Raw genomic sequence first — 15499 nt, forward strand, 5'->3', positions numbered from 1 at the left:
ATTATGTCACTAAAAATATGAGATGTCTGCATGCACATTTATGGAAACAATGCTCTGGTCATCTGTTTCTGAACAGAGTGCCTAGCCTATTCATTGGTAAATTGCATCAAATTTTGCTACTAACAGTTAGGTAATGAATCTCTGGATAGAAACAGTGGCACTATACTAGAGGAGATGTAATACCTGAACCATCCTGAAATCAGAGATGTTTTGTTACATTTGCAAGGCAGCCTCTGAGTAGTCCATATCTTTAGCAAGCATATTATGTAGAGCTTTGTGCTGAACCCTAGAAGAGTTATCCATTGTGTACTCATTCAAGTGTCAGCCGTGACTCAGTGATAGGACTGTTTCCTCTGAGTCAGAAGGTCGTGGTTCGAACACCACCACAGAGACTTGAGCATATAATTTAGGCTGACAGTCAGAGGTGCCGTCTTTAGGATGAGACGTTAAACCGAAGCCCTGTATCAGGTGGATGTAAAATATCCTATGGCACTAATTGAAGAAGAGCAGGAGAGTTCTCTTGGTGTCATGGCCAATATTTATCCTTCAATCAACATCACTAAAACAGGTTATATGGCCATTATCTCATTGCTGTTTGTGGGATGTTGCTGTGTGCAAATTAGCTGCTGCGTTTACCTGCATTACACAATTACTACACTTCATAAGTACTTCATTGGTGGCAAAGCACTTTGGGATGCCCTGAGGTAGTGAAAGATGCTATATGAATGCAAGTTCTTTCTTCACCCATTATCAAATGTAGATATTAGTAATAGCTGTATCATGAAGAAAGTGAAAACATTATGAAGAAACTCTAAACCATGGAATAACAGCACAGGAGGAGGCCATTCACCCCATAGTGCCTACACTGATGCTAAGTCTTCACTGGAGCAATCTAATCTGACCCAATCCATTTTCTGTCGTTTTTTTCTACCGTTTCATATTTTTCCTTTCTATTAACTTAGCCAATTCCTTTTTAATTTATGTTATTGTCACTACCTCAAAAGCCATTATTGGTAAAGCATTCCATATTCTAATACCGTCTGAGTGGAAACAATTCTTCTAACATCGTCCTTCATTCTTCTCGTGGTAATCCTGTGTCTATGCTCTCTTATTAATGATTCACTAACGAGTCGAAGTAATCTTTCAACGTTCACCCTCTTAGATTTTCAAAATTATGATAGGTTTTATGTTTGAACCCACTTAACTTTCTTTGTTCTGGTGAAAAAGCCTATTTTTTGAACCTTTCTTTGTTACTATAATCTGTCATTCCTGGTATCATTCTAGTGAATCTTTGGTGTATCCTTTCCATGGCTTTAACAGCCCTCTTATAATGGGGTACCAGAACTTAATGTAATAGTCCAACTGTGACTTGATAATGTCTTGTTAAGTCAATTTATCATCAATTCCTTGCTTTTATATTCGGTGCCCCTATACACAAAACCTACAATTTCATTTCCTTTTCTACCTGCATTCACACCTTTTAAAGATCTATTTAGCAGCATCCCTAGATCTCTCTGTTCTTGTACTCTTAAGAACCTTACTGTGTAGAATATACTTACAAGACTACTTTATTTCTAGGATCTACCGTTTTTTATAATCTAAGCTTGGTATCACCAGACCACAACTTCTTGATTCTATCCTCTTCAGTCTTCAAGTGTCCTACGTTATGGGACTTTATCCTTCTCCCAGGTTAGAAAATCTGGGATTCACTAGAATGATACCAGGAATGACAGATTAGAAAAAAAAACACATCTGCAAAGCATCAATCAAGTTTCAATAAACTCTGGAATTTTTAAAGCAATAACTGAGGAACTAAGTGGAGATAAATTTTTAAAGAAATAGCTGAGGAACTTGTGGAGATCTTGACATTACTGAGTAAGGTCAGTAATTTCAAGATCTCCACAAGTTAAGAGGTTGCGACTATGGACTTGATAGCTGCTTGTGTAATCCTACTACAGTATTTACAAATAATGAGCAGACATGAAGTAGAAAATTATAGATTAATTTAATGTTCATATGAGGAGAAGGCCAAGAGCACTTTATGCAATGCCAACCTGTGAAAAACCGACTGGTCATAAGGGCACTTAATGTGGTTTTAGAAGTAGATTTTGCCCCTCAAATCAACTGCAATTCTTTGAAGAAATGACAAAATCAAAGGACATCCACTAATATCTAATATACTTGGATTTTCAGAAAGCATCTAGCAAGTTTATGAGGCTTCTAAAGAATATAAAGATACATGGACTTGTTGGCCAGTTAGTCATCTTGATAGAAAATTGGCTTTATAACAAAGAGAAGGGGGATTTATAAATACATAACTTTCTGTGGAACAGTCATTAGCAGAGTAGAATTTCTCAAGCATCTGCTCTGACTGCTGTTGTTTATACATAAATGATATGGAGAGGAAGCAGTTTACATGATCCTATACACGTCTTTCAAGTTTACAATGGGAGCAAGTAGGTTCTGCAATGGAGAAAGGACAGGAAAAATTAGATAAGCTTTATTTTAATATTGTTGGACATTTTATCACTTTATCGCTTATAGATATATTGCATTAACATTCTTTATTTTCGTTCTAGTACCCCTACAGAGACTCTGATATCAGCAAGATTGTACTGCATCTGATCTATATCACAATTAATACTCTTAACGCACAATACCACAGCTGTAAGCCACATCCCACTGCTGGACCCCTTTACAGTGATAATAGTAACATTAACAAATACAGCGAGAAAGAAAAAGGTAAGATATAAAACTATAAAGTACAGGCTTTCTTTTTTTTATATTTGCTAACTTTTACAAAGGAAATATAAACTCACATTCCATGATTTGTATAGAGTGGAAGATTTATTAATGTTGATAGACTTTGGAATTTAAAGCCTGTCGGTATTACAGTTTCTAAAATAAAACTGTGATTGTCACGCTATAGAACACCGCAGCTTCCAACGTATAACTTTGATTATTTTCCTCCTATCTAATTATTTTCTTAATCTCCATGTCTTCGTACACATGCACCCTTCTCAGTTTGAGATCACAGGCTGGTGACCTGTTCGAAAATCTCTGCCAATGCCAGTGCTCCAGGTACCATCCTGGTAGTCGCATGATACAATCATAACGGAGTTGTTGATTAATCATAACAATTAGTCTCTATCAATTAGTCTGCAACAGGCCCAGAAATGACATGAGGAAAACTCCAGTGGTGAAGAGCTTTGGGAACCATAGGTCCAAAGTCACCTTTTTCCTCCTAAGCAGTACTACACTTACCACATGTTATGTCTCAAATTACTCATGTACTGTATCCCAAAATGTTATTTTCTAAAAGAAATCTGTCTAATTTGACTTTACCGTTAGTTTTTCCTCCCTTTGGGGAAAGGTAGCCATGTCCTAGGTAATTATTAGGAATTTGCCATATAGAAAATTATGGGCATTGTTCCATATTTTACCACTCCATGACAGTACATTGGTACATATGGTGTATAGCCTGATGGTGGTGTACAAAGCTGTATTTAAAATAAATTATTTCTTGGTTATGTTTCTTTGACACTTTGCTCTTAAATGAGCAATTTCAGCAACTGCAAACAGTTATTCAATCGTCCTTAATATTTAGAGCTGTCCCCAGAGTATTTTGATGCTGCATTTCTGTTTCCCTTGGACAGAAGAAGATAGTGTGTTCGATGAATCGGATGTGCATGATACCCCAACTGGAGCTTGCAACAAGGAGCCACAAACCTTCTTTGCAAGACTGAAAAGGATAGGGGGTAGCAAATCAGTAAAATATCAACCAGTCGAGATGAATACACAGAAGAGTAAGTTTTTATACTTCTACGCGGGAGAATCTTAAGGCTAGAAATTGCTGTCAGAGGTAATTCAGCATTACTGGTTAGCAATATGGGGTGTCTGTCATTTTGTGGACTTCACACCATGTGTACACCTGTCAGGAAATTGCTATAGCACCTTCGACCTTACAGTTAACTATAGTGCAAATGCTTTGTGGTAGCCCTGTTGTGTTTGTTAATTCCCAGATTGTTGCTTGTTAAGGGAGGAGCCCACAAAGTTCCAATCTTTGGAATGCGCTAATTTCCTATTTAATTGGCATTACACCTGGAGCAGTTTCTCATATATTGAGAATCGGAAAGGAACTACAGCATTTCTGACACAGTTTGCGCAGCTAGTAAGTTCGATGAAATAGGGATTGCTTTCAGAGCTCCCCTATCACTTCATTTAGCAGGGGAGGATGAATAGGAGAAAGAAGGGAGCTGACAGAGATGTCAGATGGTCCCAAAGATGTACTGCCCGCATGTGTTGTTATGCCATCCATTGCATCTACTGGCACAGGCACTGAATAACAACAGCAGCATGGCCGGACTGGCCTGTTCCAATGGACTGATTTCAATGCCACCTATCACATACAGGCACAGGTCCCTGACAATAACTCCGGAGGCTTAACAAAATCTTCTGGCACCTTGCTGGCTACATGAGTACAGTTTATAATTCTCTGGACACGAGGGAAGCCATCCCCTGCTGCAAATCCTAGAGCTCTCTCATTTTGAGTGTTGGTGTCAACGGGAACGGTTGGCCCCGGCAGATAGGGCATTGATGAACTGTTTGATGCAGTTGTGCATTGCAGATGGGGAGATGTGGGTGATGTCCCCTGGAACAGCATGGAAGGAGCCTGAGGCAAAAGATGTTAAGGGCGGTGGTGACTTTTACGAGGAAGGAATGCATGGCCACCTGGGATAGCAGGCAGCAGTTGCTGTTGCAGGAGGCGCCATAGATCAGCAACAGCCTGCCTGGTGAAGCGCAGACTCCTGATGCAGTGCTCCTTAGTCATATAAAGGAAAGTGACTCTTGGCCTATAGACCCTATGGGCTAGGCAAGGCCTTCTATGCCCCCTCCCCGCCCGCCTCCACCTCCTAACAGGCCAAAATGCTGCTTGACCTGGCTGTTGTGGCTGCTGCTGCTGTTTCTTCCTCCAACTGTTCATCATAGGACCCTGATTTGCAAGTAGTTATGAGCTAAATGCAGTGAGCAGTTAAAATAATGGCCAATGTGATTACAACCGGAACGGGGCAATATGTCAAATCGCTTGATAATAAAGGTCCTTCCGTCCCATTGCTGTTTGGTGAGGCAGGTTAAAATCAACCCGTATGTTTTTGATTCTAAATGCCCTCTGGGAACTTAGGGATGGGCAATAAATATTTCCTTGCTAGTGTTGCCCCCATCCCAAAAACAAATTTTAAAAAAATCAGCAGGGCCAATGCCTTCATCTTCTTTTGCACTGGATAGCAACAACAGTATGACGGGGCTGTCCATTTCCAATAGACTGCTGGATTTCCAAAAGTAAATGGGGAGATTAATGTCATTCACAATTAAATGACCTACATTAGGGATGTCCAACCTGGTCGCAGGGCCACATGCAACCCCCAAACCCAAGTGATCAGGCCCTCAAAATTCAGGCAACTCACGCAACTTATATTTCTTATTCGCTGGTATGTCCTGAAAGTTTGGAAAGGGTTTTCTTAGTATTGTTGCCTCACTGGTGGATAAATAATAAATCAGAACACCCATATCTGTTATTATCCTCAATTTGGCATATATGCAAATTCACAGGACCATGAGCTTCAATTTTAAACATGGTCAGATAGCACCCACAATGCTTTAATTTGGCACCAATCAGCTCTGTCAGGCTTGTTTAATGTGGAGAGACTGGAAGTATTATTTGAATATATTGTAATTTTATAACTAATGAATAAGTAAAATTTTAGCTGATGTGTAATTGTGAACTTTATTGGACTTAATTGAAATTGTACCTATAAATTTTGTAATCTTAATGCTTTTTTCCTTTAGGTTCAGAGATAGAGCTGTCAGAGTACAGAGAATCCAGCCTTTTGCCGGACAGTATAATGCGCTGTGGTACATCTCCACAATTGCAGGAGAGAATCGCTCAACAGAAGAAGTTACATGCAATTAAGCAGCAATCACTTGATATGGGAAATGCAGATTCTGTCTTATATTCTTTAGATGAAAATCGCAGAAAGTCATGTCTCGATAGATGTGAATCTGAAAAGCAACCAAGTTTTCCTTCCTGCTATACTCAAATGGAAAGCATGTATGGAGGACCAGGCCAGGATTTGTCAGTCAGTGCAGAAATTGGAGAGGTTCAGGAAAAGTCTTCAGCTGCAGAAAACTCTCAAGAAGGGAAGCGGCCAGTAATACCGGAAGTCAGACTCAATTGCACAGAAACATTTGAGGTCAAAGTTGAATCTCCTGAGAAACATCTTTCCTTCCATAAAGAAGAAAGTGATTTGATTGACTTATCTTCTGACTCCTCATCTGCCCCTGAGAAGCAGTCAATTCTATCAAGTTCTGATAGTGATTCTCTGGTTTTTGTGCCTCTCCCTCCTCTCAGGATTGTGGAGAGTGATGAGGAATATGAAATTCAGAATACCCCTAATGACAAACCAAATGGGAAAACTAATACAATATCTCGCAATACCGCGTCACTTAGCTTGAATGTTACACCAGTTGTAAAAGTCAATGTTGAAGATTGCTCAAAAGACTCAAAATGTCTGGATTTTGGTACTACTTCTTTGCTAGATACCGAGAACATTTTGTCTATAGCTCTTGTAGATGAAAAAGACTTTGAAGATCTAACACAACAAAAATATTCTAAGTGTTCTGGTTGTGAAAGCCCATTAACTCTTAAACAGAAGAGAGAAAACCTCAGGAAATCAACTGCTGTGCTGGAAATATCCCAGGATGACACTTATGAGATTAAATCTGGCAGCCCATTTCCAAGTCCCATGGTTAAAACGGTATTTCTCAAACTTCCTACAGAATCTGAACAGAATGAAAAGTCAAACACAGAGCTGGGTATTGAAAAAGATATTGAGCAAAAAGATGAAAGTGACGAAGAAACAGAATTCAAAATCCAGATTGTTCCAAGGCAGAAGAAACTAAGGAAGATTGCTGTCAGTGCTATTCAGAGGGAATACCTTGACATTTCCTTCAATATTTTAGATAGACTTGGAGATCAAAGAGACACTGGTAAGGACTTGAGATGAATTCATAATTCACAAATCTGAACACTGACACAGTGCGACGAAGTAGGTTTCAACGCATGGTGATTGTATGGGCACGATTTTAAAAACGGGTGGGTTGTGGGCAATCAAAATCGCTGTTTTTGGGAGCGGGCACATATCCCGGCTGGAACCACACATTTTTGAATGAGACTCAGGCAAATCTGTGTTCGTGTGTACAGCAGTCACCAGAAAGTCCCGCCCCCACTTAAATCCGGCGGGCTGGTAATTAAAGGAGCAAATGTACCTCATGGTACTTAACATTACCTGGACGGCTTTCCCTTGGCTTCCCATTCACGCCTGGTGAAACCAGGCCGGAAGGGCCGGATCAGTGAAAAATAAATTAAATAAAATTACATTTCCCATTGCGAACAAATTAAATAAATGTACCTTAAAAAAACAATGATGTCTGCCCTTTGATCCCGATGTCCAATGTCTCCACTCTAATCTTGGTTTCCCCCTTCCCCTATTTCTATCCTAACTGCCGATGAGGTTTCTCTCCCTCTCTCTTTCTCTTCCTTCCCCCCCCCCCGCCCATTTCTATCCTAACTGCCGATGTGGTCTCTCTCTCTCTTTCTCTCTTCCCCCCCACCCCCCACACCGTTTCTATCCTAACTGCCGATGAGGTCTCTCTCTCCCCCCCCCACCCCCCTCATTTCTGTCCAAACTGCCAATGAGGTCTCTCTTTCTCTCTTTCTCCCCACCACCCCCCTCCTCAGATGTGCAGCTCCTGTTGGCAGTCAGCCTGTCAATCAGACATGAAATCTGGAAGAAGCTTTGATTGGCCTCATTAGAGATTGCAACCCGCCTACTTCCCTTCCGGGTTTGTCGTCCGCAAATCACCCCCCCCCCCCACCCCCGGACTCTTCCCGCCGGCATATTAAAATTGTGCCCTATGTGATTTCTAGTTAGGTGATTTAACCTTTTTTTTTAAATAGCTTAATGACAAAGTACAACAGTTGTCAGTTGACTGATTCCAAATTGTTTACAATTTTAAACCAATAATTAATTTTAATTTAATGTAAATGTACTAAACGGAAACAAAATTCAATAGGCCTGACTTTTTCAGAAATTTTACATGTGGGTAAATGTGTGCAGCAATGGCATGTGATGTGATTGCAATGTTTTGCACAGAAGTGCCACCTTTATATTTCTAACGTATTTATGCTGCTCTGAGCACCAACACAAAGTTGACTCTCAAAAATACTTCCATTATGATATTGATTTTGTCGTCTGTTTGTTCTGAAGCAGCTATTTAAAGTGCAGCACTAGTTATCAATAAATAAGGATTTAAAAAAAAATTTATCCACAAAATCTGAGATTACATTCTGGCCTATTGATGACCATTTAAAAAAAATCATTTTACATAATGAGTACACCATTGTTCTTGTGTGAACAAACAGCATAATATAGTTTTTATATTGTGCTTTTAAAATGTGCGCATTGGATGAAAGGGAGGAAATTTGATTTTATATCTTTTTAAAAAAAAAATAGTTCCCTCTTCTCTATTCTGCGCAGAGTGCCAACTGTAACATTTGTTTTTTCCCAAGTTGAGATGAGGGGTAGAGGATAGCCCAGTAATGTCACAGTTGTAAAAAAATATTAACTGTATAATATGCTATTGTGATGCTATGTTTCAAAATTGCAGCTAGTTTTAAGAACTGCAAAAATAAATCACATTGGGGAAAAGCATATAAGCAAATGTTTTGTGTGATTTTATAGAAAAAATCCCTGGTGCTGCAAATAGTTTGTAAAATCATGCCCATAGGTTTCATTTGGCTCGTTCCTTTAATAACAGCTTTTACCATCAAACTGAGGTATTAATTCCACAGGTTTTTGTTCCACAAAGATGGTTAGTGTGGGGCTAGATTTCTGAGACATAAAATAATTTCCAATATAGACAATTCAAAAAAAAAAGGTAATGCCCCCCCGGCAAGGAGTGGTCATTCCTGCTCCCAGAACAACCAGTCTCTCAGAACTACCAACCATTCTCATCCCCAGAACAAGTAGTGACTCTTCCTCCCTACCCCCAAACAACTAGTGACCATTCCCCCTCAAGAACAATTAGTGACCGTCCTTCTGCAGAACAATTAGTAACAATTTCCCAGAAAACAAATGAAGGTCATTTCCCCCCACCTCAGAACAACTAGTGACTATTCCTTTCTCCCAGAACAATTAGTAATCATCCTCTCAAGAACAGCTCAAGTTAAAACAAGATTATTTTCCTTCGGTGTGGCTACAACATGAGGATGGGATTAGCATGATATATTGCACATTCTGTTTAATTTTTGGCTTTCTCAAGAAAACTATTTTTAATGTATACAGTATCTTGCACTATTTATGTTCAGCTGCTCACCCCTCAGGTTTCAGTATTGGATGGTTTGGGGACAAGATGAAAAAGATGCAAACAATTTTGGTCATAGGTTGTATGTTTACGTAACTGATCACATGAGACTAATTTGATTAGACATAACATAGAATACATTTAAAAACTTGAACTGCACTTTGCAAACTCAAATTCAAACCAATGTTGGTAAGTAACCATTTGCCACATCTAAAATTATATGTGTGCTATGTACAAAATAATGTACCACTTTTGATTTTATTTATGTTTTGTGTAGAAAAAGTATTAGGATATTCCAACATTTCTATTATATCCTGAATTCATATTTATTATCACAAAGGAGATCAAGCTGTTGCTTTGAAATTGTGCTTGAAAAATTCACAGTATTTGAATAAAACTACGAGCTAGGTTCTATGATCTATGAATTGGGAGGGAAAATCAAGATCAACAATGTTACTTAAAAAACTCTGGTTAAATCACATAGGGGTCAATTTTCGGGTGGCGGGGGTGCTCCTAAAATTGGGGATTCCCGGAGCGGGTCCGGAGTCTGGCTCCAACCCGCCCGCTTTCGGGTTCCCCAATGACGCGAATTGGTGCGCGCGCAGCCCCCACATGCGGGACTCCCACTTGTAATCAAAGCCGGCGAGATCCCACTTAAGATCATTATCTGGGTACTTGAGGTCGTTTACAGACCTCATTAGTTGGAGATTTTAGGAGGATTCTGATTTTTGACTACCCACAGCGTGTTTCCCATGCTGGGGGAAACACTCCCTGTTTAAACAGACATGTTGCAGCCAGCAGCCAGTGACAGCTGCAAAGGTCCATTTAACAGATGCGGGGTAAACCCTCATTCATTGCAGCAGGGCACTCTGTCACCTCAGACAAAGTTTTGCCTGCCACACCGTTGTCTCCACACTCCAAATTATTAAATCATACCCTGAACTCTGCTGTCCAAACACATTTACCTACTTTGCGGATCCCCTCACACTCACACCGTCAGTATTGGGGGAGGGGGGTTCCATTGCTGCATTCATCACTCCATTGGAGGATGAGCAACATCACCGGCCTCGCCAGGCATGCGGTCCACCTCCGCCACGTGGAGTTACACAACACAGTGCTGCGCAACAGGCACCTGCACAAAGTAGTCGTGAAACTACACATACACCCACTGTAGGGTGACCAAATGGGTGGCATCAAGGTTGTTCATGGAGAACCTCATGAAAGGGCATTATTGCACATGCCAGTCAAGAATGGCCAAGACCTGGCAGTAGTGGTGACAATATAATATGTAATGTGAGTTGATCAGAAATCAAATATAAGTAAAAACCATGACAAACCCTCAAACACCCTTGTGCATCCCCTTCATGCTCACGACACGTTTGCCTTATGCTTCCTACTACACATATGTGATGCATGCCCTGTGGCTTCAGCACAGGTAGTGGCAGGTTGGGTGAGGCTGAACGTGAAAGAGATGCATTGGAGGGTGAGTATGAGATAGAGCCATGAGATTGTATGAGGATTGGGTTGAGTGGTAGCGGTGGGATGAGTGCTGGCGAGGTGAGTAAGTGCAGGTAAGATGAGGATAATCTTTGAGTGGGTGTGAGGAGTGATGTCATAGAGTAGTGTTGGCAGTGCAGAAGGAGATGTGGGGTGGGGGTGGTGATGTGGCTGATGGAGTGTAGGGGAATGAGTAAGTGTACTCACTTCGGCTGACCTACTTAGGTCATTGAAGTGCCTCCTGCACTGTATGCAGGTGTGTGATATGTTGGTGAGGCTGGTGATCTCCTCTGCCACCTCGAGCCAGGCCTTCGTGGTGGCTGAGGCAGGCCCACTTCCTTCCATCTGCTGGGTGGAAGATCTCCCTCCTCCTCCTCCTCCTCCTCCTCCTCACCCCATCCAGTAAGACCTGGAGTGAGGCATCATTAAACCTGGGAGCAGCCTTCCCCCTGGGCTGCTCCATGCTGTAATTTTTCCTATTTTCTGCAGCATCAGTCAGTGGAGGACTGTGCCTTTAAATAGGGCTCCTCCAGCTGACAGCCGATGATGTGGGTGCGCATTCCGCCCGCTGCGCAGCTTTCCAGCGCAAAACCCGGAAGTCAAGGTAAGTGGCTTCAATTTACTTACGATTGCGTGCCAAACCCACCGATTTCACTGGGCGCGTTACCCACGCGCCCAGTCGACCCCCCCACTGGCAACCCGCCTTCGTCCTAGTATCGGGCCCATAATTTCTACATAATGAACACTGGAACATTTACTAAACATTTCTATAGAGCATGCAATCAAACAATTTAAAGCCTCATTTTAATGACAAAAGACAGCTAACTTTCCAACAATTAAATGGAAACCAAACAAATTTTAAAATCTAAATTATTTTGAATTTCTACTCATTTAATAGCCATTTATGACACTTGGAAGAACATAGATTAATAAATGACAGCCACAATGGATTTGTTAAAGGAAAATCATGTCTGATAAACTTGATTGAGTTCTTCAATTAAATAACGGAGAGGGTTGATGAAGGTAGTGCAGTTGATGTTATGTATATGGACATTCAGAAGGCATTTCATAAATTGCCACATAATAGAATTGTTAGCAAGATTAAAGCCCATGGGATTAAAGGGGCAGTGACTATGAGACAGGAAGCAGAGAATAGTGGTGAAGGGTTGTTTACCAGACTGGAGGGAAGTGTACGGTGGTGTTCCTCAGTGGTCGGTATTGGGACCACTGCTCTTGTTGATATATATCAGTGACCTGGACTTGGGTATAGGGGGCATAATTTCAAAGTTTACAGATGACACAAAGCTTGGAAATGTAGTAAACAGTGAGGAGGACAGTAGCAGACTTCAGAAGGACATGGACAGACTGGTGAAATGGCCAGACACATGGCAGATTAAAGTTAATGCAGAGAAGTGTGAAGTGATGCAGTTTGGAAGGAAAAATGAGGAGAGGCATTGTAAATTAAATGGTACAATTGTAAAGGGGGTACAGGAACACAAATCTTTGAAGGTGGCAGGACGAGTTGATAAAACTGCTAAAAGCAAGGAAGTTTTGCTACACCTTTATAAATCACTGGTTAGGCCTCAGCTAGAGTATTGTGTCCAATTCTGGGCACCACACTTCAGGAAGGATGTCAAGGCCTTGGAGAGGGTGCAGAAGAGATTTACCAGAATTTTACCAGGGATGAGGGACTTCAGTTGTGTGGAAAGACTAGAGAAGCTGGGATTGTTCTCCCAAGAGCAGAGAAGGTTAAGGGGAGTTTTATAGAGTTGTTCAAAATTATGAGGGGTTTTGATAGAGTAGATGGGGAGAAACTGATTCCACTGGTAGGGGGGTCGGGAACCAGAAGACACATATTTAAGATAATTGGCAAAAAATCCAGGGGGAAAATTAGGAGAATGTTTTATGCAGCGATTTGTTATTATTTGGAATGCACTACCTGAAAAGGTGGTGGAAGCAGATTCAATAGAAACCATCAAAAGGGAATTGAATATATACTTGAAAAGAAGACATTTGCAGCGCTATGGGGAAGGAACAGGGAAGTGGGACTAATTGGATAGCTCTTTCAAAGAGCAGTCACAGGCTGGATGGGCAGAATGGCCTCCTTCTGTGCTCTATGATTCTAAGAAAAAGAAGAATGAAAAGTCAACAGAACTAATGTGCTTTGTTTTTAAGTTTTCGTAGTATACCCAAAGGTGATTCTGCACTTCATACAGGGAACTCGGCCAGCAGGAAGCACAGATTGGAGATAGAGCTACAGGAACGTAGCCCCAGTTCTCTGACCTGTTTTCCTGTGAGTGCAGCTCCCTGCTGGCAGTACAATTTCATGGAATCACCCCTCCTCTGTGAGTATGTAGGGCAATATTTCACTGCTGCTACACAGCACAAACAGCACTATCTGCAGTGACAGATGCTCCCTACAAACTGCGGTTTAAAGGAATCTAACATTTTTAGGTGTGCGTGTGTATGTTTGTGTGTCTGTCTACCTTGGGGGAAATTGTAGTTCATTTGGGAGAGAGAAAGCTCATCAGTCTTAAGTATTGGCCCCTGCTAGTTTCCCTCAAACCTGTGCAAAGTAAATATTCAGCTTGTTGAGTAACACTGGTTGAAAGCTTCTGTTATTATAGCATTAGCTCCATTACTGGAAAGTATTTAAGCTGCAAAGAAAAATCATGATTGCTGGAAATCTGAAACAAAAACAGAAAATACTAAAAATGTGCAACAGGTCATTCAGCATCTAAAAGAGAAAGATAAGTTAATGTTTCAGATCGGATTCTTATTTAAAATTTCTTTCCAAACTCCAGTACCTGTAATGACATAGCTGGCAAAATATAATTATATTTTTATTTTGGTTGGTGGATTTTTTTTTAAAAAGTGCATCTATAGACAGTTGTCTTTTGTGTCCAAGGGAGGACTTAATATTTTTACTCTTCAGTATAAACTCAAGCTTTTGGCATTGAATTTGCACTGCAGATAAAGCCTAATGTGAGTGGAAGGTTTGCCCATAGTTATGTTCCTAAACTGGGGAGAGGAAAAATCAGACAAAGTTCCTGTTCCCTATCACTATCCAGTAACTGCTGCTGGAAAATGTGCATGTGTGGATAGGATTGGGTGAGCACAAGATTGTACTCCGCTGTACTGACTCTTGGGGGTCAAGGAACCTGCTGTCACTTACTACCAGGGCTCATGCATGAAGAATTGCCATTTGGTTGAGGCACTGGAGGGTGGGCAGCAACCATGGAATCGTACTCCAGCTAAATCAGTGCCTTTCAGAAGAGGAAGGGAGAAAATTGGAGGGGTGAGAGGATTTGCTCTCAATTTTCTTTATTCATTTTACTGGATTTTTTAAAAGAATAATAAATTTGGTGCACATATGAGCAGATGATTAATGGAACCATTCTCAAAACTCCAAATGCTAATTGCTTATCAAACTGAATCAGGAAAATGCCTCTTATTCACCAAGTAATGAAGTTTATGCCTGCTTTCTAAGTGCTTTAACCTGTTCTAAATAATATTGTCATTGAAAACATAAATCAGCTTTCATTTTAAATTGATGTTTTTATAATGGCACCTTTTACGTGTATATGAAAATTGTGAAAAATAAGTTACACATTCAGAAGGCATACTCTGTCTCAGATTAACAAATTTTTATCTTTGTTTGTGAATAGTTTGAGCTTTTTTATTTTTAATGCTAATTATTAATAGCATGAAGAATTGTAAAGAAACTGTAATTAAAACTCATAGACTAAGTTTAAAATATCAGCATTTAATGCTAAAATGTAGCTCAGTTTAACATGGTGGTTGTAGTTGTGAAACTCAGAATGAAAAGAGTTATATTCGTGGTAAAAATTGTTTTGCAGATCAGTCTGTTAAAGGTCTTTCAGCTCTGGATATGCCAAGAGAATATGCCTCTGCTCCAACACTAGAAGCAGCTGTGCCAGAGACAAGTAGCCACTCTTCCATATCAAGTAAACTAATTAAAATACTGTATACAAAATGCTTGTCTAATCAGTTCCACACTTCTAATAGTTTTTATTTTATACAGCAGCTTAGTGCACACAAATACCAGTAGCAAAGCCATGACAAATAAAATCCTTGTTTCTGGTCACCATGTGGATCGTCTTCAAAGCTGTGGGTCAACATTTTGTCTCCTTGGTTATGTGCTTTTTGGCAGGGATGAGCGCCAAACTGAATTGAGAAACCATAGTAACCCAAATCAGATCATTTTGGCAAAAGCAAAATACTGCGGATGCAGTTCTGACGAAAGGTCTTCGACCTGAAACGTTAACTCTGTTTCTTTCTCCACAGATGCTGCCTGACTTGCTGAGCTTCTCCAGCATTTTCTGTTTTTATTTCAGACCATTTTGGGTCTATTTGTGAGTGTCCAAGTTTCACCCAATTTAAACCACTCTTGGATTTAAATGTCCCTTTCCTTTTCTAAATGAAAGATAAAAGCTCTTTATACATAAGCAGTGCTGATTAACGTGTCCTGCCATTCCACTGGCATTCCAAAAAAGTACAATTTGTATATATCCACTTGGCACCCCACTAAAAGTTTCCCCTCTGTGGCACCTAGCCA

General features: G+C 40.5%; 1 protein-coding gene across 1 annotated transcript in view; it reads left to right on the forward strand.

The window, feature by feature from the left end:
- LOC137326650 (protein unc-79 homolog) overlaps window positions 1-15499 on the forward strand; it is a 180337-nt gene that overhangs the window by 105905 nt on the left and 58933 nt on the right. Inside the window, exons 30-33 of the mRNA XM_067991943.1 lie at window positions 2580-2742; window positions 3657-3806; window positions 5848-7047; window positions 14781-14888. Coding sequence (XP_067848044.1) covers window positions 2580-2742; window positions 3657-3806; window positions 5848-7047; window positions 14781-14888 — 1621 coding nt within the window. The remainder of the gene's footprint in view (window positions 1-2579; window positions 2743-3656; window positions 3807-5847; window positions 7048-14780; window positions 14889-15499) is intronic.

Source organism: Heptranchias perlo, chromosome 10, assembly GCF_035084215.1.
Source record: "Heptranchias perlo isolate sHepPer1 chromosome 10, sHepPer1.hap1, whole genome shotgun sequence".
NCBI lineage: Eukaryota > Metazoa > Chordata > Chondrichthyes > Hexanchiformes > Hexanchidae > Heptranchias > Heptranchias perlo.